Source organism: Xiphophorus maculatus, chromosome 5, assembly GCF_002775205.1.
Source record: "Xiphophorus maculatus strain JP 163 A chromosome 5, X_maculatus-5.0-male, whole genome shotgun sequence".
Lineage (NCBI taxonomy): Eukaryota > Metazoa > Chordata > Actinopteri > Cyprinodontiformes > Poeciliidae > Xiphophorus > Xiphophorus maculatus.
The window spans coordinates 25,928,635-25,956,129 of NC_036447.1; the positions used below are offsets into that span (position 1 = coordinate 25,928,635).

General features: G+C 40.2%; 1 protein-coding gene across 18 annotated transcripts in view; it reads left to right on the forward strand.

The window, feature by feature from the left end:
- cacna1a (calcium voltage-gated channel subunit alpha1 A) overlaps positions 1-26,654 on the forward strand; it is a 133,198-nt gene extending 106,544 nt beyond the window's left edge. For 5 of the 18 annotated variants that reach the window (XM_023333826.1, XM_023333825.1, XM_023333827.1 and 2 more), the window contains 9 exons: positions 1,764-1,867; positions 2,365-2,379; positions 5,865-5,986; positions 6,807-6,942; positions 9,333-9,446; positions 11,966-12,001; positions 16,251-16,452; positions 17,615-17,871; positions 19,209-26,654. In XM_023333826.1, coding sequence (XP_023189594.1) covers positions 1,764-1,867; positions 2,365-2,379; positions 5,865-5,986; positions 6,807-6,942; positions 9,333-9,446; positions 11,966-12,001; positions 16,251-16,452; positions 17,615-17,871; positions 19,209-19,934 — 1,712 coding nt within the window. In that variant the 3' untranslated portion in view covers positions 19,935-26,654. The remainder of the gene's footprint in view (positions 1-1,763; positions 1,868-2,364; positions 2,380-5,864; positions 5,987-6,806; positions 6,943-9,332; positions 9,447-11,965; positions 12,002-16,250; positions 16,453-17,614; positions 17,872-19,208) is intronic. The other 13 variants (XM_023333837.1, XM_023333838.1, XM_023333839.1 and 10 more) reach the window with 10 other exon arrangements.
- Positions 26,655-27,495: the final 841 nt, after the last annotated feature.

Here is a 27,495-nt window from a genome sequence, read left to right on the forward strand (position 1 = left end):
GCAATAAAAAATATCTAAATCAGAAAACGGCAAAGGAAATTAAATCTCACTAGACTCGTTATGTTACCATGTGCTACAACTCCCAACGGTAGAGCTTTAAATGAAAATATTTAGCTGTTGGAAATGTTCTGTATTACAGTCACTTAACGTGAAATTAAACTGGAATAAGTCAAATGTATTTGCTAAGCACATTTCAGCACCAAGGCAGTTCAAAATGCTTTACCATAAAAAAAATAACACAATAACCAATCATAAAAGAACAATAAACATAACATTTTGTCAATTGCCATCATCAAAATCGTCAAGAATATATAACATCTCTACATTTTGTTGAGTAATACTATTGCAAACTTTCTTGAGCAGTACTGAATTCTTAGTTTATAATTAACGGTAAACTCAGCGTACACTACACACAGTCACTCACATGCACTCACTCAGAAAAACACTACGACCCTCACTGACTGTCTCTCAACCCACTCACTCAGTTCTGGAATCAGAGGTGCCCGCTATAGAAGATCCTCTATAGAAGTCTTTTCACTACAGGAAAATAAAGACCAGAGAAGCGTTTGATCTCAGCTGATCATCTTAGATGAATGCAATACTAATTTTTCATTTTGTTTGTAAGATGGGCCAAACACACTATTTATGATCTTGCATGTTTATCAGCATATTCTTCTTGTTCAGCTAAATGCATGATTGAATACATTATCACCTATCTGCTATTTTTAAATAAAAGTTAGTAAGAGGATTATATAAATGTAAATATGGCGGACCTGCAGCCACGCCACTTTGAAAACCGGGACGTGAATTTTGAAATGATGTTTCAACCTACGCAATGGGGAATTAAAAAAAAAAAACACAACGTCAAAGCTCAATATTTTTCTATTTTAAATGTTTTTGTGTGCCATCCAAACTCTGGAACTACATGGCTGGAGTTTTTAGAAAAAAGATTGAGCTTCTGTTTTCTGGGAATTCTGGGTTTAAGCGTTTCTTAGTGAGGTGGCTTAATCGTCCTCAGCCTTGATAAACATTTACCTTTTTTTGTTAGAGTATAGCTGTACAAAGTAAAAAAAAAACAACAAAAAAAATCAATGTTAGCTACAGTGTTAAGTACAAACTCTGCCTGTGAAAAGACTACAAGCTTTACTGTGCTAATAACTGTACCGTATTGTAATATTGTGTTTGTTACGCACCAGCAGCGGTTACAGCTGACTTCCTCAGAGCGACGAAAGAGCTAGAAGCCGGTGAAGATATGCAGAAAGCCTTTAAATAAACATATCTTTTAAGTTAAATTTATGGCATTTTAAGGCCTTGATTTTAGATGCATGATTTTAGTTGCATCTTAAAACACCACACATGGCCACTGGTCATCCTTTCTTTTATTTTTGACACATTTAAGAAACAAATATGTGTTTTATACTAATCTGTAGCACTGAAATGTTTGTGACTCTTTGAAATAATATCACTCGCTGGATTCTTTATGACTCCGTCAGCCATTGTGCATAAGACAAAAATCATCTATGTACATAAATTATTTTATTTTTTGCTATTTACAAGGAAAAAAGTTAATTGGCATTTAAACTCTTTAACTGAAGCTCTGATCCTATCGAAGTTCAGTGTGGCACAGCGGCCACCTTTGCCGGTGCGTCTTGCATGCTGTTGTATTTTTCTGTGTCCTGTCTCCCACTCCCATCCCCCCCTCACAGCTCAGGGTCCCATCTCGCTCGGGTCTAATCTTCCAGGGTAACTTGTCATTTTCTCAGCAGCCACAGACTTGACGGTGGGCAAGATCTACGCTGCCATGATGATCATGGAATACTACAGACAGAGCAAGACCAAAAAGCTGCAAGCCCTGCGAGAGGAACAGGTAGACCCCCTGTTGCCCTGCAGCCCCCCCCACCAGACATCCCTGAAAACGCTCCAAAGTGCACAAAACTAGATTTATTCTTCTGCTCTCGCTAGGCATCTTTGTAGGATACTGCTATGCTTCTGGGAAAATGTGTAAATATGGAAAAGAAAACATTAAATTATATAAATTGTATAAAGATGCCTTTTCCCTTGCTTTAAGTAGATGCTCTTATCCTTTTTTCTGTTGTTTTGCATGTATCCTGGCATTCTTTATAGCATCATGTTGCTCAGTTGGTTGCCTTTAATCTTTGCAAGTTGACTTTATCTAAATAGTTGCAACCCTTTCTTTTTCATGCTACTTTAGGTTTCATTTCTTTTCCATGCTCTGACAGTAACGCTGTGTTTTTTTCCCCCCCTGTTTTTTGCTTTGTTTTCGTTGGTAATTCTGAACATAATGATGATGATGATGATGCTGATGATGATACCACATGGCCTTACCTTTTTGCTCATCGCCAGTGCTCCTCCCTTCCTGTTAGTGATCGACTACGAGATGCACTCGCTTCCCACTGTCTCAGTGTTTTCGGAAACATCTCTCCACTCTTATCGTAAACGTGTCGTAAAAATTCCGTTTGGCAATTTGAAACGTTTCGTGAGGTTTCGGTCTGTCAGGCGTTTGCAACCTTCATGCTCCAGATAGCTATTTTAAAGACATTGTTTAAAGCCACAAAACCCACCTCCTAAAACTATGAGCTGTCAGTATTGAATTAGTCTTAGCAATCTTTGTTGTCGTTGACATCGTTTCGAAAATCTCAGAGTTAACGATAAAGATCCACAATTGTTTAAGTAGCCGCTGAAATTAAAGTCCAATATGGATTATTACACTCCTGACTGATACTGAAAATGTGACTTTTCTTCCTTCTGTAACAACTTCCACACCAAGCGGCTGCATTCACATTTATTTCACTGACCAGAAATAAATGAATTTTTGAGTCTCTGCCTCGGGTTAAGTTGGAAATATGCTGGATTATGGTGAACACGTGATACTAGATGTGAGGCTTTCTCGTTAATCTCTTAAAAAATAGTAACAATACAATTATGAAACTCCAGTTCTTGTCTTAAGAGCTCAATATTTATTTTATTCTTTTTACTTTTAACGGTTAAAAGCAGACGTTTTAAAATAAATCTTATAAGAATGATTTGTTAATTCATTACGCTAACTAATTTCTAAAAGCTGTGAATGGCGCTGCTGTCTGTGTGACCCTCAACTATTTAAATGTTTAAAATGTTTGTTTCCGTGGCAGAATAAACATACACACAGTAGAAAAAGCCATGTTGATTCAATCAATCATTTATTAAGACATTCCTGCTAAATCTAACGCAGCGTTTTCTAATGCCGTCTAAATGAAAAGGAGACCAAGCAGCTGCAGGTTGCAGAATCCCTGATCCGACCCACATTTACTCTGATTACTTTTCCATGGAGGAATTTCTCTCTTGCAAACTAAATGCAATGCAGTGGAGACTGGAGAGTATGTTAGTCCAGTTTGTTGGTGCGTCCATTTCTATGTCAGCTCACTTTATTCTTTCCTGTCCTCCACACTCATGTTTCATTAACTCACAACATGCAAGGATGAATCCACCTTTCAAAAATATCAGACTCGATAGGATGGTGTGTCGATTTTAGTGAATGGCAACGTGATTTCTTTTTCTTATAAATTATTCATAAAAGTAATGCATTTTATTTTGATTTTAGATGTTTAGGATCCTATTGTACCACCCTTCATAGTTTAACTGTATTTCTATATTTACTGAACAAGCGAATCCACCAAGTCTTTCTTTTAAACACAGACAATTAAAATCACAAATGACACAGATTTCGTTCAAAAAACAAAAACATATGTAGTGTTTTTCTTAGGAGTTATTTCTTGTTTTGTTTAAAAAAAAAATAAAAAAAAGCTATTGCTTGCAGGACAAGTGTTAGCTACTGCATATAAAAAGATGAGTCCAAGTTTCCAGCTCGGGTAAGAACGCTACACTTCTACCAGATGGCAAGAACCTGCAGTCTGCAGCATTAAGAACTAAATATTATATTTTTACACACAATGGAAATTTAGAGAGACCCATCAATTAAAGTGTTAGGAAATGCATTTATTATTCAAACTGAAAGGCAGTGTTTAACAGTGAACATGGATTCTTTCTTAGCCATTTGTTTGTACCTCCAACCATTCTGTTGCGCCACCACCGTTTGACGTTTCTGGCGGTCGTCAGATTTGTCATTTTTGTCTGCTTTTTGATGTCTCTTACTTTCTGTCTTGTAGTCTATTATCTCTCTTCCTTCACGTCTCTGTCCTTCTCATGGTCTCTGTCGAACCATCTGGAGGGTGATAAAACAATGTCTTATCAAGCTCTTCGTCTTTGGCCGGTCCAGGTTGACCTTCACCTTTAACTCGAACTATCGAGGCCTGATTTTATTACTTTGATCTTCTCTTTTTCCTTGGTTTACTTTGTGATTATTGGTGGAATGTTGAATGAACATTGCGGTGCCCTATGTCTCGCTAGCTGCGTTTCCCAACAAACCTGCGCATAATTTTGCCAGTATTGTGCTAATGTTTAAAAAACACCGTTTCTCAACTGCGGTGTTTCCATTAATAAGAAGCACAACTTGTGTGAATGAGTTTGTTTTCATAATGATATAAGAAAAAACACGCTGCGCCGTCACCCTCCTCCCACTTCCTGTCGTCTTCTTCTTCATGGTTTGCGCCAGTGGCAACATCTAGTTGTTGTTCATGTGATTTGTGTTTTGTATTTTTTTTAAAAAGTGTTTCCCTTGCAGTTTTGTGGAACACACTAATTTTGATGTGGCCGAAAAACCACCTGATCCTCACACAAAAACCTTCTAGCAAAAAACTGAATTTTTAACAAAATTGGCGTCTTTTCAACAAGCAAATTTGTTTTTGCAATTCCAATTTTATGGTCAATGGAAACGCAGCTACAGGGTAACACAAATTCCCATGTCGGCAAGATCTTAAACATCTTGCACTAGATAAGTGGTGGATGTGAGATGTTTGATTTTTTAAAAAAAAATTAACTTTTAGACTTTAATTGGCTTCGGGTAATGCATGTCGAGTCAGTTAGCTTTTGTTGTTTAACCGATTTAGACAAAATCTGTTTTCCTAAACCTGCCTTATTTCTGCTTCTTGATCAAAGATCCAAATATTTTTGGATTTTTGTTTTTTTTGGCATTCAGGCCTAAAAGAAGAATTTTTTGCTGTGGATTTCCCAATCAGGACTTTCTTGTCTTGGACACCAACCCGTGTCATTTTGCTAAGCTATGAGCTACATAGGTGAGAGACTAAAATACAGGCTCAACCCCTTTTAATAAAACCAGCAGATCACATCAGGCCTTCCCCTAATTCATAGTAATTTCTACACATTTTTGGCACAAGTATCCGATCAGCCGATTAACGAAGGTGTAGCGTAGAAAGCGTCTTACCCTACACTCTTGAACGGCTTGATGGATATCTAGTATAGAATCAGATATCAACCTTCCACCAAACTGCATGTTACTCAGAAACTTTGTATGATGAAAAATCGACAGTTCGGTCAATTAAAAATTTCTGGGTACATTCTTTTTTTCCCATGTCATAGTTCTATATATATATATATATATATATAAATGGTAGTGTGTTCTAAAACGTGTGAATTAAGAGCAATCTTAACTCAGACTCCTAAGGTAGAAGCTCCACAGTGACGCAGATCTGAGATCAGCTCCCTGCCTGAACACGACACGTCTCCTTCTTCCCAAACGACAAACGGTTCAGGCTGGACAGAGGAGCTCGGATCAGCTGTCCGGTGGCCAGCTTTGCCTTTCGAAATCCACCACAGCCATGTGCTTGCCGATGGCGCCCCCGTGTGGGTGCATGCTGCGAGTGCATCCTGTGTTTGTGTCATATGTGTTTTTCCTTCCCTGTGAGTGTGCCTGATGCGAGCCTGCAGGCCATGTCATGTATCTCACACAGAACCGAACGCCATTAATGTTTCAGCGCATGGAGCCACCCTCTGAGGGAGGGGGCACGGAGGGCCAGGCGGGGCCAGGCCAGAACGGTCTGCCCGGCGTTCAGCCGGACAACATCAACAGCATGTGAGTGGACCTGATGAGAAGTGGGGGGCAGTTTTTATCTGCTCCCGTGTGTTCTTGTTTCACCGTTTCAAAACGAGAACCTCCTCAGGTTCCTGCCTTGAAGTGGATTGTGGTGCCGGATGATAAATCTAGATAGTGTTTAAAACAACGCCATCTGCTGGAACTATTGGAAAATTATATCGGTTTTAACTTTGAAGACAAATCAACACTTGCTTCCTATTGGAACAACTTTCACTTTCCTGCATCTTTTCGAGCATTTTTAGTGAGTTTGAAATGATCCGCTCCAATTAGGCTGGGTGCTACATACCTGGGTGAAACTTGAAGATGTGTAAGATCCCCTGAAAGTTAGCATGAAATTTATTTTAAATCTGTAAAATTGATTTTTTTTAAAAACCTTCTTAGCGTTGACTTTGAAAAGAACCGTTTACTAACAATTATAGAATTGGAATTTCTTTAGATTTTCTGATATTTAGACACTTTTCTGTGTGAAAAAATGCAGCACTGTGAAAAAGTTTGTGATTTCTTGGTTTCTCAAATAAAAAAATGTTCACACTGTCATAATTTCTGCATAGAATTTTGAGATTTATACAATATGGAATAAGACTGTAATGAGAAAATGTGGAAAAATGAAGTGCTGTGAATACTTTCTGGATGCGCTAAGCAGTTTGAAAATGTCTGTTTAAAAAAACAAAACATCCCTAGTTCATATTTTGCCTATCAGTGAAATATTTCACACGACTATCATGTAAAAGTCTATTTATTCAAGCTGAAGTGAAAGCTGTAGCTGAATGTTTCGTGTGTATGTGTGTCTGGACTCCAGACCTCCTGAAGGTGGCTTGACTGAAAGTCAATCATGGATGACGGCTAAAGCACAGGAAATGTTCCAAAAGACCGGGAACTGGAGCCCGGACCGGCCCTACCCCGACGACGTCCACGAGAACCGCCACAATCCCCAGGTACGACGAGTCCCAACCTAGTAACCCGTGGCAACACGCAGTAGGACGCGACTCTAGAGCAAAGCAAACGTTTTTCTCCAATCGTACGTTCTACGCCTCGGAGCAGCGTTGGGTGGGTAACGACATATTCAAACATTACCAGATGTTTTAATGGAAATCCTGCTCAGGATTTCTGCTGTTGCAACACATATGACAATTCATAGAAATTAAACGCCGTTAAAGGTCTGAAAACACGTAGGGTGTCTTTTTTTTAAATACATTTGCTTAGCTAAGAGGTTGTTGGCAAACTTACTTCTCCATACGTCTGTCATCTTTTTTTTGTCCTTCATTATATTCCCAATCATATTCTGAGTCCAGTGGGTTTTTAAATTTTGTTAATTTTATTTTTACTGACATTGACCTCGTGTCCTTCAGCCTTGTCTCTTCACGCTGCCTCTCGTCGAGATGCTGGTTTGGACTTCGTGGACGTTTGTTGTGATGTGCGCCTTCACTCTCCGCGCTGCGCCTTGCTTTCACTTGTTTGTTGACGCTTCCACTCCTCAAAGATTTAGCTCTACTTTGGAACATGTAATATGAGCAAAGATTGATTTTTTTCTTCTTTATCCCACAATAAGAGACTTTTGTCTCTTACGGCACAATAATACGTTTGACACTTGATACCATTTTTGCTGTAACTTGAAACATTTGGTTGGCAGCTTTTTACATGAAAATGTCTGTGCTTCTAAAAAAAAATAATGATAGTTTGTTCATTGTCGGTTGTTGAACTCCTGCATCATAGTGGCATACATAAACCTACATCACATGCTTTATCATTAAAAGATTTATTTTTTTTTTACTGACAGTTTATGAAAGTATTCATCCCCTTGAACGTCCCTGCATTTTTGTCACCAAACACTTTATGTATTTTATTGGGATTTTATGTGTTAAACAGGACAAAGTAGAGCATAATTAACGTAAAAATCTGAAAAGTGTGGCGTTCAGATGTTTACGTTCAATATCGGTATATTTACAGCGGTTGCATACAGATGTTAGAAAGGGAACCATCTGAAAATGGAAAGAGTATGGAACAAATTTATGGAACTGTTTTTAGGTTTTAAAATAATAATTTTTTTTTTTAAATAAAACTTTTGCAGAAAAGAGAGTGGATATGTGTCCTTATGTGGGATGTTGACATTTTACAAAAAACAAGGAATAAAAAAGAGCGCAGTGTCCAACTTAATGACAAAATATGTATATATATATATATATATATATATATATATATATATATATATATACACTGTATATCTAACAAAATCACAAATTTTTTTAAAATTATTTTTAGTAAATAAGCATTTTTTTTTGCCAATGTGACAGAAAAAGGCTTTGTAAAGAGGCCATTAACTAGAGAAGTTGTTACACAGCTCGTGCTAATTGTAGAGTAACTGCAGAGATCCGCAGTTCGGGTTGGAAAACCTGCTGACATCTCTTAGTTGTGTTCTCTACAAATCTGGTCTGTTTGGAGGAATATCAATATTACTCAAAGAAAACCATATGACGTCCCGTCCACACCCAGAAAATGTTCAGGGGGTGGCCAGACCACACCAGTAAATATTTTAGCTGCTAAAAAAAATATATGCATATTAATATTTTAATTTTATTTTCAAATGTATTTGTCTATTGAGTTTCACATTTATGTCTCGATTGAAGAAGACGTCCCTGTATGACCAGAACACGATTCTCTTGGGGCGAGGTGGCTGGTTGACATTTTTGAAGGCGTCTCGAAGGCGGAGCTAGGTCCACTCAGGCGTTTAGCACGGCTGAACGGTTGCCATGGAGATTAAAGGATTCCTCAAACATGCATGAATCAAAGCAACACTCCAGGTCTGTGTTTAATGAAAGAATAACATTCTAACATGATGTAAAGCTCAAGATCGATTTTATGTAATCCTGCCCCTTTAAACTAGCGTTTATAAAAATGATTCCTACCCTGTGTTAGAGATTGAAGAAGATTTGAGTCTGGACTTTGTTGTTTTCTTTCCACTTCATGACTATGAACCCCTGCGTGTTTATCAGATAAAATCCCCCAATAAAAATACAGTAAAGTTTGTCAAAAAATGTGGAATTGTTTAAGGGAAATCAGCTATTCTTCAACGCTCTGTACCGTGTCATCCTTTAGTCTTTCTTTTTTTTTTCCTTTTACACAGCAACAGGTTGCAACAGCTAATTTATGCAACTCCCCGTTGCATAAATGGAGTCGGAATATTAACGTTTTCTGAAAATAAATAAATTCCCTATTGAGTTTGAGTTCATTCCACCTCCCTTGGTTGGTCAGCGAGCCAAACACCGTGTCAGTGTCCAGTCGCTCAGCAGACGGCGGTCACGCCCCCCCCTCTCATTGTGTTTTGCAGACTGTAGAGATGAGGGAGATGGGGCGGGACGGGTACTCCGACACTGAGCCCTGTCACCCAGTGGACGGGCATGGGCGGACGCTCTCCATGCCCCGCCTCTCGGCAGACAACCAAGTGAGCACGTTCATCCCACCTCCACCGTCACACCTCTCCATCCCTGCTTTCCGGCGCCGGTTATTGGTTTGAAGTGAATCGTCAAAGTCTTTCTTCTCGTCCCGAGCGAGACGAGCCTGACAATGACCTTAGCACAAAAACCCATTAGCAGCACTCTGTGATGAATTGAGTTGTTTTTATTATTATGTGGAATGATTTTAATAGTCGGAAATATACTCGGCCCCAAAATATTTGGCATTCTGATATTTTACAGAATGCCTAGTCATTCCTGTAACAGTCATTATTATTGGTTAGATTATGAAGTTTGCCTTTTTTTTTTTTTTGCAAATTATGTTTTCGATCATGTAGACTCAACTTTTTTTGAGAAAGACTTTTTCATTCATTTCCCGCTGCCTTGTTGACCTGCATGTCCTTCATCACCTCCTGACTTCACGTTTTGTTTTCTAAATGGGTCTAAAGACGAGAAAGCCTAAATATGTATAGAGATGCATATCTAGAAAAACAATATTCCCAGTCAGCAGTTTGACTTCTGATTTGATATAACTAAATAAGTTCATCCAAACTGATGACTTGTACATCTTATGTAAATTATATAAGGTTTAGTGCTGGGTGATAACGCTTAAAAATAAAATCTCATATTTATTCGTGCCAGATTTGATTTCCCATTTTAAACCATTTTTTTTCGCGCTTTTTTCCTTAGCGAAAAAATTACAAATGACTGAACATATTTTAAATATTTGTCAAATGGCCTGACTTTAAAGTCACAGTAAACAGAAGCTGTAACAAACACTCTTCTGGCAAAAGATGGTGAATTTTCCTCTGAATTGTGGAAACCCAAGGAGTTTGTTGGTGAAATTAAACGGAGCTCTTCAGACATAGAAAATTGAATTAATCGATAAAATTAATTGGTCACCCAGCCCTAATTATGTTCCTTCCCTCTTTGTATTTATTAGTTCATTCCCATTAAATCCTTGGTGTGTCCGTCTTGTGTGAGCTGTTACCAGAGGTAACGTTTTCCATGCTCATTCACCGTTATTTAGTGTTTCTTGATCATTTAGTGAGGAACAAGTTGACAAATTTATGCAAAACTGACAGATTTTGCTGGTTCATGCTGAAAAATATGTAGAATAAATGTGAAAGAAGCCTGTTAATTCCCAGCTGACTTTCCGTATCTGACTTTCCGATTGATTGGTAAACCTTAACAAGAAAAAACGTCACAAAATGTCTGTTTCCAAATATTTCTAAACTTGCCAGTCAAGTTTAGAAAACATAAGTAGTTATAGCAACAGCATTCATACACTAAAAATGAGTCATACAGACATGCAGGGTGCATATGAAAGACTTCATAAATTAAAAGTATTTCCAATTTCAATAAGCCATGCACCATCTGTACAAATCCAGAAGAGTATAGCAAGTTATATTGACTCATATAACTTGCTTTGAGTCAATAAAGTCACACCTTGACATAAACATATATATTTTTTCTTAATTATTTATTGCCTTGTGTGGTTGCATGGGTTTCGAAGCCTCTGGCTGCAGTCACACACACACACACACACACACACACACACACACACCCATGCATGTCCATGAAAAAGAACCACGGCCATCTTCCAACATCCCACTACATGAAGTCATGTTGCTGTCACTCCGGTATTTTTATTACTGAACTATTTCTTATTTATATATATATGTATATATATATATATATATATATATATATATATATATATATATATATATATATATATAATTTTTTTTTTATTTTTTATTTTTTAAATAGTAGAATAAATAGTTGAAAAATATAAACCCTGGCTGTGGATGACGGCTTCAACACATCTGACACAGGGAACATGGGAGAAAATGTTAGAAAATATCTTTAGTTTTATTAGACAGAAACATCTGCAGCTTGTTTTCAAATAGAGTTTAGTTCGTCTGTCTGCAGGACATATTTAACTTAAAACTGATATTCAGATTTCACAATGCCTAAAACGGACCTCCTGAAAGTGAATGACAAGATTTTTGAGTGTGTGTGTGTGTGTGTGTGTGTCTACACTCTGTGCCTTACTGTCGTCTAACACTGCTCTGCCTTCCAGAGAGCTCGTGGTGTTTTTGGTAAGTGTGTTTATGAGTGTGAGCGAGTGGACGCTGGTAGCTGCCATCTCCTGGACGGCACACACTCCTCTGTCCACGGTCTGCACTCTGGTCTCTGTGTACTAACTGGGTTCTCTTTCTCTTTTTTTTTTCTGTTTCCTGATCGTTCTCTTCCCCCAAACCTGAACTGTGTTCTTTTTATTTATTTTCTTGCCACATAATCAAATCTATCCATTCTCTCCCATCTCTCCCTCTACTCTTTCTGTCTTTCTTCTCTAAATTCGTTCATTCTTTCTTTCTTTGTCTCCTCTGTTTCTTCTTTCGGCCCTGGTGACTGTGCCACATTTGGCCTGTTCTTTGTGTGTGTGTGTGCGTGCTTCACTGCTCCTCTCTACGTATCATCTGTGTGTTTGCCTGCTCTGCAGCGGAGGAGACACAGGCCCCGTGGAAATAACCTCAGTGTATGTACCTCTCTCTCCGTCCCTGTCTGACTCCAGTCCTCCCCTTCTGCTTTCCTCCATCTCTTTGTTTTTGGTTCATTTTAAATTGTAATTTGAAGGTTCATCATCTCCCTCCTCTGAGTGCCAGGCGGGTTGCTTCAACCAAAGTTCACTTGGTGTCAGTTTGCCTGTCTCTCACTGTTACAGCAATTTTTCTTTGTAGTCGCTATTTTTCTTACTTCTTTTGTCTTTAAAGATTATTACATTACACATGCCTAATATGCACAGTAGAATAATAATGTCAGTGGTTGCTTAGAAATGATAAAAACATTCCACTCCTGCTGGCAGCCAACATGTGGGCTGTCGTTTATGCAGTTACACATGTCAAAAAACTTTGCAGCAATAGTTTAAGTTATTTAGCCTGTAATGAGTGAGAAAACGGGTTAATTTTTCACAGTTACATTTTCACCATTAATTTGTAAATATCAGTTTTAAACTACATGTACAATTAGCTGGCTAAATATTTAGCCTACTAACTAAATATTTAGTTAACAAGCTAAATATTTAGCCTGAAACAAAATTTTTAGATCCAAACGAAATGTTTACTTGGCAAGCTAAATATTTAGTTAAGACTAAATCTTTAGTTTTAGAACTAAATGTTTAGTTTCAAGACTATATGCTTAGCTTATGAAGAAAAATAATTAAATATTTAAGTAATAATCCAAATTTGTGTCCTCAACCCTCAAATCCTCAAATTAAATATTCACCTCCGAACTAAATATTTAGCTTGTTAAGTACTTTATTAACTAATTATTTAGTTGTGAACACCTGTGCTCTATACCAACAAGCCTTACAATGTTGCTGTTGCATAATCAAATTTTATTTTATTTTTTTTTTTTTTTGAATAATCGTTTTTAAAAAAAAGTGACTTTTTTTTCCACAATCGCTGTAAATGCCACGCTAAATGTCAAGACGACAGAACATGAAATCCTGTAGGTTTGATTATCTTTAGAACTTTGAAAACGGTAACAAGACCATAACAACTATAGCTAAAAACAATAATTTTTTTTAAATTTATTTTCTCTCTAAGTAAATAGACTGAAGGTTTTGGCGTCTTGTGGATTTATTTTAAGGCTTCTCTTCCTTATCTTTTGAAGTTAGTTTTCTAAGACATTAGCTTGATATACGAGCACAAGTTTCAAGCCTCGTTAAGTTTATTCACTTTTAAAATCAGTTCTTACTACTAGTTGTTCGCTGGATTGACTCATGAATTAATTTCTATAAAACATTGTAGCTTATTAAACAGAGAAAACCTGAGCCTCCGAAAGCCCAAAAAGTTGATAATGAGGGAAGACTTTGATGCTCTGCATTATTAATAATACATAATCTAAATACATTGCCATGTTACTGTTAAATAGGCTGTTAATGCTTCTTGGAAGGCATCCAAAGAGAATTGTTATCAAAAGAGTTCAACTTAAAACCTATCTGCTGTACAAGCACAGAATGCAACTTCAAATTTCTTTTACTTAAAGTTAGCTTGATTTTTTTTTTTTTTTTCTTTGGCTGTTTTCTATTGGCAGCATCTTTTGGTGTTCTTGATATGAGACACACCCACCTGGGACTCCCAAGTTTCTTCAATCAAACTGGAACTTTTTTTTTTTGCTACACTATTCAGATCTAGTTTGAATAAATTTTTCCCCTCCCTCTCTTCCCCCGTCTCTCTTTCTGTTCGCCCTACTTTCTCTCGTTCCCATATTTGCTTGTGTTACGCTCACAGCCATTGTTTGCTGACTTCTGACTTTCGCTGGGAGTCTTTGCTCGTACGCAGCATCTGACTGTATGTCCTCCGTGCGTGTGTGTGTGTCTGTGTGTGTGACGGGTGGAATGGGGCTATGCATACAGCGGTGTGTGTTCAATTGCGTTGCATCTCTGCTAATTGGTTCGACTAAAGCATGGACTATGTTGGCGGTGTGCCGGCATGTCGTCGGTCATGCATGAGTTTCACAGCAGACGGGCGCAGTAGGAGACCAAGGGGGAGAAGCTTGTTGGCCAAGACTTTGTGGTCATACTGAAGCTGTAGCTTGCAGAGCCGATGAAAGGGGATGATGCATGATTTTTGTTTCATTTAACCTTTATCTGCCAAGGTTAGACCCATTGAGATCAAAGATCTCTGTTACAAAGGAGAACTGGTTTTAGAAATGAACGCATACCATTTACTGATGAAGATGTCCAGTCAGTTTTAGAGTAGGATAGTGAGAGGACCGCAGATGGTAATAAATCTCAACGCGCCACGGTGTACACCATCTTCCATGGAGCGAAGCGTTCATGTAATCTGCATCCTGCTAATTTCTGTTTCACACAAAAGCAAAAGCAGGACGTAGTTCTCTAATCAAATCCTGAAAGGATTTTCAGTTCTTTCCAATTTACTGAATGCAGTCCTTTTAAAAGTCGTCAATTAAAAGTCCTAGAGATTTAAAAGGAGTCACGAACTCTATTTCTTGTCCACCCCTCGTCAAGATTTCAAATTTTGAAAACGCAGACATTTTATTTTCTCTACATTCGCAGCAAGTTGCAGTTGGGAAAGTTGTTGTGGCATTTCATCAAATGCATCTTGTACAGACTGAAAGCAGCATATAATAATGTCATCTGCATAAATATTTAAATAAATAATATGTAAATAAATAATGAGTAGTAATGGACCCAGCACAGAACCTTGAGGGACACCTTTTTTCATTTGCAATACCTCAGAGAAAGAGCTTTCCATTTAAGCCATCTCAACAAATTAGTGGGATAATTTGCAAATTAAATGTTGTAACTCATTAATTCAGTCTTCAAGGAGTTATTGTAGATAGCGATGTCTGTTGGCAGGAAAGATCTCCTGTAGCAGTCTGTATTACAGCGAATCTGACGAAGCTTCTGACTGAAGATACTTTGTTTTCCCGAGACAGTCCTATGAAGAGGATGAGATCCTGCTTACAATTATTTTTTCTCCCTTCAATACAGTATTTATACAAAGTTTTCATATAAAGGAAATTTAAAATGTGATTAATATAAAAAAAAAATTTAAATGGTGCAGAAATTGTTCTGGTAACCCGTGTCTGCCTTGAAATCCTATGAGCTATAAAAACATTTGTCTATGCAGAAGTTAAAATAGGACTACTAAACATTATATAACCTCTTTTTTTAGATCAATTAAATTAGATAGTTGAAAAACCGTCTTTCTTAATCAAACAGAAATGTTGCCAAGACCGATCTCAAAACAAAAAGCTTTTATTCTGAAATAAAACTGCCAGAAAAGGCAGGTATGACCCATCTTGCCATGGTACTCGCGGCTGTTTAAGTGTGCATGTACACAGGGACGTAGACGGCTTCTGGAGAGTCCCGTCCTTCAATATGATGCCATATTTTATAGTAGCTTTTGTTCACGTTTGTTCCTTAGCATGTTGTCTGTCTACAAAACCCGTCTCCTGTAACTTTGCTTTCTTTGCTGTGAAAAAGTTTGTAGAAGCTTCAAACTGCTGAATGATCACAACTCTGCACTTTCCTGGTCATGCTTGGCTTAAATCTTAGCACAAACATTTTGAGACCTTTTGCTCAAAGTGAATACATTTCATTGTCAAGGAAAGTTGTAGTAATTTAAAGAGTGTAATTTTCCTTTGAAGATACCACTTTTTCTAAGAGAACGTCTATCTGATGAGAATGGCTTTCTTTGTTTGCTAGCCGAGTTTGACGTGGCCGCCATGAAGTGCAATAATCCTCTGCGATGTGCATGTGAGGCATGGGGGGGTTTTCTCGTCCTCTTGCTAGTTCTCTGCCTCTTTCTGTCCTGCCTGTCGGTGAATATCTCTGTTCGCTTCATTCCTTCATGCTTTGTGAAGATGTGGGATGATTTCCCTCATACATTTTGTTTTCTGTGCGGATTCCAGGCATGAGTAAATGAGCAAGTGTTGCGGCAAAAGAGTTAGTGGAGATTTATCATTTGAAACGTCTCATTAGGTAAAAGCTGAGGAGTGTAGAAAAATAAATCCGGCTGTAGGTAACCAACGCACACCGAGACTGCAGCTGCTGACTATAGAATTTATATGAGTAGACGTTTAACACGTTCGTCTCCGTGGAAAGCCAAATAAACAAGTCCTTACTTTCACAACTGAGAATAAACTCCAGCTTTCAGGAGGTAATAACTAGCTTACCTCTTTTCTCTCCTTTGTGTTTCTCTCACTGCCATCGTTTTCCAAAAATCTCCCACCCTCATCTTCTTTTGTCACTCAAGACCATCACCGACAACAGCCCGATGCGTCGCTCCACCTCCAGTCTGGTCCACGGGCGCTCAGGTCGCGGCGTGAGGCTGGACGACTACTCTCTGGAGAGGGTGGTGTCCGAGGAGGGGAGACACGGCGGCGGGCGCAGGCACAGGGACCGAAGTCATCGCACTTCGCAGCGATCGCTGACCAGATACACAGACGCCGACACAGGTGACTCGGTTGACCGCTAATTTTTTATTTTAAGGATTAGCCGACGTTAAGTAAGTGATGCTGTGTCTGTGGGGGGTTTTACAGCTGTAGAAAATGGAACATTAATCTTTTTTGCAACACCTTTTAAAGTGAAAAATGACAAGGCAGCAGAACTCTGAACATGTTGAATGTCAGCTATTGTCCTTAAGTTGCAAATCTGTAACTTCAGGATTTCCTATGATATTTAATTTCAGTTACAAAATTCCTACAGGAGCACCAAAACACTTCAAACATTTCCACGTCTTGTCGCAACACAATCACCAACTTCCATGTATTTTATGGGGACCGACATGAATTAGTCGGTCCCCATAATTCATGTCGGTCCCCATGTAAAATTAATTTACAGCCATGTAAATTAATTTTACATGGCTGTAATATAGTTTATATAATTATGAACTATAAGAAAAATTACACATGATTTAAGTTTTTACATTGGGGTGCACCGATAAATCGGACCAGATTTCCTTAATTTTGGGAGATTGGGAATCGGACGAAACTTTCAAGAGAAACAGATCTTATTTAACTCCACAAATGTCTGGGAATCAGACTAAATATAGCATCGTGGTTGCTATATTTAGCATTTAGCATTTTTTTAGTGACTTTTTTTGCTATATTTAGCTTGTTTAGTGAATTTGTTGCTATATTTAGCAACAAAATCATTTGTACCAGTCAAACTAAGAATCAACAGGTCAGACTTTTCAAAAGTTGTGATGGGCCAGAAAGCTGCATTCACAGTGGACCTCTAACAAAACTATGTGGTTTGCCTTTATATTCAGAGTTTCTTTACTCAAAAGAGTTTCTTGACACCAAAAACATAGAAGACCAAGGAACACAGCAAGAAAAAGGTTTTGGACAGTATTTGAACAAAGGCCACATCAGTATTTATATGAGGTAATTAGATCTTGCAAAATTAATCTGGAATAGTTCTTTTTGAAATCCACTCGACTTCCTACGTCTCATGGATTTTTTTCAGTGTTATTTTTATGTGCTTGTGCTTTAAAGTCTACCCTCTTCCTTCTGTGAAACAGAAACAATGATCTTCTGTAAGAGCATCAAGAATCTTTCTTCTATGACTGGTGCCTGAACTAAAAGCTTTTGTAACCTTCATGTCTGACTTTGACAGGTATCCTATCTATTTCATGTCTAGGTCTGGGTACAGACCTCAGCACCACCACACAGTCAGGTGACCTGCCTCCCAAGGAGCGTGAGCGGGACCGCGGGCGCACCAAGGACCGGCGTCATCACCACCACCATCACCGCCATCACAGCTCAATGGACAAGGAGCGCTATGATCGCCATGACTACCCACATAGACAACCCCAGGACCGCCACTGGTCCCGGTCCCCCAGCGAAGGGCCAGACGGGAGAGGTCACCGACAGGTGAGCTCTGAAGTCCCCAAGATTTAACAGCAGCTTACCAAAAACAGTCCCAAATAGTTTGTCTGCTAAATTCCCATGCATGTAGAATACCTTGGTTTTTTTTTTTTTGCCTGACAGAGTTCAATTTAATATACAATATGTTTTCTATTTTCCTCATTGTTTTACCAAACCTCGTCTTATGATAGGTGTTTGTTAGCGCTTCCATTTTTCTCATCTGGTAAACCCGTAGACTCGGATACAAAATTGGCACATTTGTTACAAGTCCTGGTGGTGGTGTTTGCTTTCACAAACCAAAGCCTTTGAGCAACCTGTTTACCTCCTCGCCTGTGATGGCGCTGCACCAAGAACCACTGAAGGACACAACAACCTCTGAAGAAGACACTTTTTCCTTCACGAAATATAAACAAAAATTGAGTGGCAAGAGATTTTAGCTGTTGGAGGATTTCTCTTTTTTCTATGGGAAAAGTCCACAAGCTATTTCTCCTGTTAGCGTTAGACACATGCGTTTCTTCATGTTGTATTTACCCAGAATGCCTTGCACAATAGTCCGCTCCTGCTTTTGGAGCGGTCTCCGGTCCACTTGCATCCATATATGCATTCGTACCGCGCCAGAGTTCATTTAAACCGAACCGAGACTTTTAGGCGGACCAGAGTTAGCTGTTTTTTGGTCCGCATTGTTCACGCCTTCCCAAATGAACTGGACCCTCCAGGCAAATGAACTAGAGTTTGATTAAAATGGACTAAACAGGGCTGGTGTGAAGTTGGATAAAATACTTAAACTTTAGGAATGTAACACTACATCCAGGTTGTACACCCATTTGTGTGACTGTGATTGACTCTCTGTACAAGCTATATTTTGTGGCTGTGTTATGAACTGTTCTCTGACCGTTTCCCTCAGCTTCTTAAATTCCTGCCCCTAAATCCAAGACTCCCAATTGTTCCATAATCCAGGTTCAAAAATGTCTTGCAACACAAAGACTGTTTTGGTTGGACAGGAGAAATCAGTCCACAGAACTTACCCATGTTTTCTCCGTAGATGATCATCAGTGTAAGAGTTAACAGTTATTTCCATGACCCTACCTATGGATTTCAATTCATGTGTTTTTTTGTTTTTTTTAATTCTTTTTGTTCCTCTTTACTTCTTCACCCTCTTTTCTGCAATCTGATGTTGTTTATTGCCTTCAATTTGTTGCTTCATTGATGTTTTATCAAATTCTCTATCTATCTTAATCTAATCCAATCTATCTCTTTTTATCTCTCTGTATCCATTGCTGTGTGCTATTCTGGTCTTGTTGCTGTGGTGTGTTTTGATTTTCCTTGTTTACATTTTGCTGTAGGGGAGTAGTTCGGTAAGTGGCAGCCCGGTCCCCTCCACCTCGGGGACCAGCACTCCACGGAGAGGCCGCCGCCAGCTGCCACAGACTCCTGCCGTCCCACGCCCGCACGTCACCTACTCCCCCGCCGTCCGAAAGCCCCTCTACGGCCCCCCGGGCCCGGGTCGATTGCGCTCCCCATCCCCTCGACACTTCTCTCCGCCGGACCACGACCGGGGCTACCACCACCGGCCGCCGTCACGTCACGCCTCCCCTCACCACGGCGGCTCCTCGTCCAGGCACGGCTCGCCGCGCTCGCCTCGGCACCAGTCGCCGCACTCGCCGCTCCACGGGTCACCTCGGTCTCCGCACCGGAACCGCTGGAGCGGCCCCCCGCCGGGGGACAGCCTGGAGGGTGACGGGCCCTTCTACGAGAGGGATTATGAGTATGAGCGGCATCATGAGCCTCCCGCCTACGAGCAGAGCCTCTCCCATGGCAACCCTCATCCGCATGGTGGAAACCCTCACCCACACCCACGCTCACCAAGGACTGCTCGTCACGGGCCCCCGCCGGCCCCTCACCCGCATCCACGTAGGGTTCCTAATGGCTACCGTTCATCCTCACCTTCCCCGCATAGGAGGGGACCGCCAGGGGCACCGCACCCTCACCACAGGCCTCCCCATGCCAGAGGGCCCCGCAAGGGCCTGCATGAACCTTACAGTGAGACGGACGAGGATGACTGGTGCTAGCGACGGCATGAGATGCAGACAGCAGAAGATAATAAGAACCATCACCTCCAGTGCTCTGGCACATATGTAAACTTTGAACAATGTGATGGTAAAGTTTTGGAGAGCCCCTCTGCTCCCCCTTTAGACTCTAAAAAAAAACGATGCAAGGGTGGAGGTAGAGGGGCAGTGGTGCTGCTAGGAGCCTTTTACACATTTTGCAGAAAAATCTGATCTTTGACAAAGCAGCACGTGGTTATGCTAATCTCGAGAAAGTCCGGAGAACTTCGTAGGCAAGGCCAGGGCACAGGTTAACCTCTGCCTCTCAGAACTACAGGTCCCACGACCAGCCTACACCATCGAGGTCTAGGCTAAAAGGGAAAAGAGAGTCGAGCGAACAGAGATCCAATGAAGGGCATGAGGTTCTAAAACAATGTGACGGGATCGTTTCAAGGCCTAACAGGTACTTTGCTCGGACTGGCACCTGACTGCTTAGGTGTGCGCAAGCTCTCACTAGCCGGACTACTTCAGAAAACAGAAAATAAGCTGAAGTGAGGAGTAACACCGCTTAGACTCTGCTCTAAAACAGACACGTTTAGATAGGAAAAAAATGATGTAATAAAAAGCCAGGATCCCCCTCACTAACCCTTACATGCCAAGCTATGCCTCCAGAAAATGAAACTTGAACAATGAAGAAGACAGCGAAACTTTACGTGACAGTGACAATTTAAAAAATAAATAAAGGGAGTACTTTTACTTTATCTTTATTTTCTCTCTCTGTGTCCAAGGGGACAGAACCTAGGAAGCTCCGCCTATACTGCAAAACCCAGCCAATCACAGCGCTGGCTGATGATATTCGATGAGTTTTATCATCTCTGTTTACTGTTACGGACTCACTTGATGGGGGGATGGAACTGCTGTGACATCACTTCCTGTCCAGACGGCGGCGGATGCAAAGCGGTGATGCCCAACGTAGGCTTCACTTCCTGGAAAAGACGCGATGGGAGGACGGGCCCAGGTTACTGGAGAAAGGGACTGGTCACTCTGTCAATCCTTTCCCTTATCTGTTGATCAACCCAGCATACAGAGAAACGGGGACCTGACAGGAAATGACATCACAGATGTTGGCGGGTGGCATGAAGACAGGAATGGAGGGATGGGGGAGAAAAAAAGAAAAACCAGACTAATTTCTTCAGTATTTCTTCTGTCGATTACTTCTTGTTCTTCTTCGGACATTCGGAGCTTGGTTCTTCTGTTGCATTCGCTCAGCCTCCTTTGCTCTTTTTCAGAGTTCAAAAATCGATGGAAACCTGCATGATTGATATAATCCATACTAGAGAGGAAATGTAAGCGGTGTGGGTGGGAGTGGGACCAGGGGGGCTTTATAGGAAACTTTAACTTTTAGGTTCACAAAAGAAGTTATCTTTTCAGGCTCTCTCTCTCTCACTTTTTTTTTGTCTGACTCAAGTGTCGAGTAATTTTTAAAAAGATTTGTTGTTTTTTTTTTTTTTTACCTGAAACAGACTTTAACAGATTGACAGTTTTTTCACTTGTCTCAGTTTTTTGTTGAAAACTCGGCTTCAGCAACCTGGCAAACAGACGAGCAAAGGAAAGTAAAACGTTTCCAGGGTCACGCAGGTCTCCTGTCTTTTGAGAAACACACACTGAGAGAGAGAGAGAGCAGACAGAAGGAAACTTCTACCACTCTGAAGTTGCTATTGTTGATGATAACAGAATTGAATAATGATTTAATTTCATTAATGTCAATGCAATTGAGTGACAATGATGATACTGGTGACGATTGACTGAATGTTAGAACTGTTGATGTAGACTTGCTGTCATGTTGATTGGAGTTCAGATATGCCGTGTTCATCTAGTTTTTATATTTTTTTCCCATCCCTTATGTTGGTATCCCGTGCTTAGTGATGCCTACCGGGTTCCCGATAACCTTCGTGCAATATTTTTATTTTTTGGGGGGGGAAAATGATGGTTTTACAAACGTTCACTCAGCAGAGTTGCGTGTTGTAACACAGCTCTAAGCGAAGATGCATTGTCTCTCCAGGATAGTGGAGGTCAGAGGTCAGAGGAGCCTCAGTACCTGTCCTGCGGCGACCCGTAGGGTCTCATCAAGCCAACCCAAAGATCAGTAATGTTCACAGAGAAGGAGTACAACATATTGAGAATGTGGAAGCTGATTTTACATGTTTCTTCTTCTTCTAAGGTTGACATCGTCCGACTTATTGCCAAAAAAAAATCTATGAATCTCAAATCCTTTTTTGTTTGTTTTAGCTCTGTAGTTTAACTGTGGGGTTAGTTGCCAGCACTGAAAGCACAGCATTGGTGGTACAGGGTTGGCATCAGTCAGTGTTTGAGACGGTGTTCTGGCCACTAGAGGGCAGTAATCTGCATCTGTTTTTCCCCTTCCACTGGACGGTGACTTTTTGGCCACATCCTGATCTCTCACCATCCTGCAGTCGACGTTCCACTTTCTATAAAAGTTGTAATAAACATAAATCCGATTCTTCGTCAGGAAACACTGATACGCCCTGAGAGCTGCCGTGTCTTTTCATTCGTCATTCCATTTTCCCACCTGCCCTTCCTTCGGCCCTTTCCATGAAGATGCCCCGGCCCAGTTCAGTGACTTTGTAGCAAGTCGGAATCTTACGCTGCCTAAACAAAAAGCATTTTATTTTTTCTCATCTAGCTTTTTGTCAATTCATTTGCTTTAACATCTGTTCATTTAGCTTTTTAAAGACCCAACATTACACCACAGAAGAGAAATACCTTGGAATAATATTTTAACCCCTTATGTTATGAGGGATGACAGTTATTGAATGATCAATAATTCTAGACTAAAAGAATAGAGCATAGACAGACTTAGTTTATTACCTGAAGATGAATATAGATGTAATGTTCTAGATGTAGTTATAGATAAAACACAAAGTATAAATAGAATTGCAGATGTTTATTTATTTTGCGTACTAAAGCTACTTTCTCCACGCAAATTGCAGAAATGCGAGACAAACCGCAGCACAGACACATTTTGACTCTATGCAGCCCTTATTTACATCTCCAGAGGGGAACCTGCAGCGCTGCAAAAACAAATCCATCAAACAGGAATCAGCACGCAAGAGATGACGTAAAGACCAACACCACGTTTTCACCTCGTCACGCTACGTCGCGTCCACAGCGAGGTTTACTTTTCACGTACATCTGTTGCAGATGTACGTTTTTTTTCCCCGTGGCGCATCCGTTCTCCCTGATTCATATTTCTCTGCTTTCGTGAGATTATTTGCCTCAGTGGCCGTGATTTTTTCTTTAAGCATAGCATGGTGAATCGGATTGGGGACGGGGCTTATGTTTTGTCAGTTCGGTGGAAGCGAAGGGGTGCTTACCATGAAACCTTCTGTCCTCACCATCCAAGAAGTTGCAGCAGGTGAGGATTGTTCTCCAAAGCCCCCTACAGAGCCACAGTGCCTTCTGTATCTGAGTCACATTCATCACCCCCCCATGAGCCCCGCCCCACCTGCCTCCCCAGTCACAGTTGCTCTCGTCAGTAACCCCTCGCCCCCTCCTTGTGCAGTCGACGTGATCAACCACGCTACGCCTTAAGATCAAATCTCACCGGCTCCCATGCTAGCATTCAAAACGGGGAGTGTGATGATTTTGAGACGATTTTGAGACTGGGCCACGGTCAGGAAGCAAGTCGAGAGACTAGGCTAGATGCACATTCAGAATGGGCTGAACTATTTAATATCTCCCATTCAGGCACTCAGTTTTGTAACAGCTACCAAAAAATGAAAAAGAAAAAGAAAACCCTCACAGTTTCAATCTGAGCCTTGCGGTTTTTGACTTTTGAAGACTCAACGACCATCCAGATCCCGCTAGCTGGCTAGCCCCTTTTGGCTTCGGCATGGCTCCAGTTTATGTCCGTCCCGTAGTTGTCCTGCGTACAGTTTCCTGATGATGTACTTAGAGGTTTACAGAGGTGCGAAGCCGTTTGCTTACTTCTCAGGTCCCTCTAGAGCTAGGTAGCTAGTTAGACCACGTAGGGAAGAAATTGCTACAGAACAGGCAGCTCCTGGTTTGAGTTATTGTATGGTTTTTACTTGGCATGGTATCTTGTTGTTGATCTCACCCCTCTCCTTTCACCACAAGTACATCGTAACACACTTCAAGCTCTTACATTTCCATCTAAAGCCTGCAGAAACGACGCAACTTTCATTTTGACTGCACTTGCTCGTCCGTAATTGTAACAGCGGATCCCAAAAGGCAGACACACAACATTGACCTTGTGTGAAAGCATGTTGTGTGCGTGAGCTTTTTCCACAACACTTATTATCCCATTAGTTTGGAAAAAGGCAAACATCTAGTTTGTTTTGTCTGTTTTTTGTTTTTTTAGTATCTAATTGCTTTATGAAACATAGTTTAGAGGGGAATGCAAGGTTGTTGGTCATCGCCTGTCTTTATGTCTGCTTTCTGTCACTCTTCATTGTTAATATCTGAGTAATCTTTCTCCTTTCATTTCTTCTTCCCCATGGGATGAAGGCAAAATTAACAAGCGTACCACCCATCCGCTCAGTGGGCTGTGAAATTGTGTCAGTGGGTCATTTGTAAGGTAACGTGTTGACAAACACACAAAAAGGGCTCTCTTTTAAAAATAAAAATAAAAAGCTACACTACATAGTGGGGATTAATGTACAGTAGTGCTGCCAAAAGTTGTTCTTATGTAGCTAAAGCCACGCTGAAGTGTCCCCTTTGTACAGCACCATATGTGTGTGCATGCGTACGTGTGTAAGGAGGCGGGACATTGGAGCGGGGGCCAAAACAAGACGAGTGGCTGATGTTGGAGGGGAACTGCTTCAGGTGGGAGCGGCAGCAGAACTTTCAGTGATGTTGATACACAATTTCACAATGGCACCAGACCGCTTTTCAAGCTCACGCTCAAGTCGCCATTTTTCCACCATCACCTGATCCTCATCTACTCCTACTTTGAGAGGGGCGGGGCTACGGCTGTGACAGGGAGACGTTTTACTCTGTGACTGTGTGTGTGTGCGTGTGTGTGTGTGTGTGTGTGTGCGCGTGTGTGTGTGTGTGTGTGTGTGTGTGTGTGTGTGTGTGTGTGTGTGTGTGTGTGTGTGTGTGTGTGTGTGTGAGTTAACGTGTTCGCTATGGTCACGTTTGCTAAGGCTGAAACTGTTTAATCAAGTTACATTCTCTGTTCACACTAACGCAGACATTGAAAAAACGAAGTAAAAATAAAAATCTGAGATCCTTTTTGGGGGGAAAAACAAGCTTTAATATGGACTAGATATGTAGAATGATGTAGAAACCCACCTTGCGCTGATAATACACTGATATTGAAGGATTTGATGGGAATCTTTCTCCTCACTGTCATCATTAAATTTTAAAATAGAAACTCGAGCCATTACTGGCTGAAATTAGTCTTTCAAGCCAATTTTCTTCCATTTTTTTCTAGAAAAATAAATATATATCCTAGACAGACAAAGTGGGTGTGAAACATCCCTAAAGAATTAACGTGTGATGGTATAAAATGTGCTTGACGGGAAAGAGTTGTGTACAAGTACGACCAAAATCACACAGGTTCCAAAACTGCTGATGAGATGAGCAGCAGTTTCATTAGCTTAGCACTGCTTCTGGATGAGCCCCAGGTTGAATGTATATTAGGATGTTTTTTATTTTTTAACTAAATGCCAATACATAAATGTTTCAGAAATAACGAAAAGACTTTAGTTTTGAATTAAATATTCACAGCAGATCTGATCTGATTCACCAAAGCTAAGCTAACATTGGTGCTTTAGCTAAACAGCTAAAGCAGCTTTCCACTGCTTTAACTGTGCCCAGGGTTTTAAATACAACTGTACCGCATTTGTATCACATTGTTTGTTTGTTTTTAACGAGTTGCCAACTCAAATTAAATGCCAATACACTTTTTTCAGAAATAATGAAAGAAGTGTTCATTTTAAGCTAGATATTCACAGCAGATCTGATCCGATTCACCAATGCTAAGCTAACATTTTTGGAGGGGATTTTCTATAGCGTAGCACGGCTTTAGCTGTGCCCTGGATTGAATGCGTTTGTTATGGTTTTTTTTTTTATTATTAAATATGAATACAACCATGTTTTTTTTCACAAATAATGAAAAAAAAAATTTTAGTTTTAAACTGAATTCTCACAGCAGCTAAAATTTGGGGATTTTTTTCTATAGCCTGAACTACACTTTTTTTCCTATCACAGCTTGCGTTAAAATGTAACCAAAAGTTTATAAAGCATACTTTAACATTGAAAATACACACAAATTCTTCCCCCACGAATACAAAATTTTAACTTAACTTGTAATGATACAATTTAGAGTGCAAGCAATTTTTCACCCCTAACCAGGGAAATGTATCAGCTGTTTAACTTTTTAATTTATTTGATTAATGGCCTAATTGATTAGATGCTTCAGCCCTTATTGTGTGAGTGATGTGTGCCAATCCGTTCATTATCATGCGTGTCTAAGTGTGTCGTCACGCCATCAGCTGCAGAAGGTAACCCTCAGTGCCTTACACTGTACAGAACATGATGACTCTCTCCACTCGTGCTCATCACTGCATCATCATCTCCTCTGTTTCTCACCCTTACTCGTTCCCACACTGGATGGGTAAGAAGTGTGTGTGTGTGGGTGCGTTTGTTTGTAATACCTTGTCGGGACCATTTTCCTGACACATGCTACATTGTGGGGACCCACTGCTCCTTGTGGGGACCGAAGCCTGGTCCCCAGAAGGGGAAACGCTGTTTCCCCTTGTGGGGTCAGATTTAGGTCTAAGGTGTGAATTGAGTTTTGGATAGGATTAGATATGTAATGGTTAGGATAAGGGTAAGGTTTACGCTGTAGAAACGAATGGAAGTCAATGGAAAGTCCCCACAAAGACAGCTGCGTATGTGTGTGTGGTGTGTTGGTGTATGTGTGAAAGATTGAACTGTGGGGGAGTTGGTTGATAATCTTGTGATGTGTCTTACTCATCCTCTCACCATGTCTCATGTCATCAGATGTACATTTTGGCTCTGTAATTTATGTGTAGATATTCCATAAAGTTTCTGAAAAAACTCCACTGTGTTCATCATCAGTAATTCTGTTCTGCTGTCTCGTTTATTTTCCTCATTCTCACTCCTTACACGTTCTTCATGTTATACCATTTGTGAACACTAGGTGGCAGGATTAAGCTTTTATTTTATTTTTTTAATTCTGTCATCGTCAGTGAGACATAGAAGACTGAGTGAGTTAATGCCTGTCTGTGTGGGTGTGATTTCTCTGTGAGGGTTTTGTGTGTCTGAAACATGACTGTGTGTTTCTTGCACTTTATGGAGCCAAAAAATGCTTTAGAGCTGATAAATGTGGGAATTGGTTTATTTACCTGCATTTTTGGGGCTCTAGGATTCAGAAATGTTTCTATATATAAAAAAAAAACATTTTAATTATTTTTTTGTTTTGAAAATTTCTTCAGCTACATGTAGCAGGCATTTATATTGTTTATTGATTTTTTTGCAAACTGCCTTGCACTTATTTGAAATAAAGTCCTAG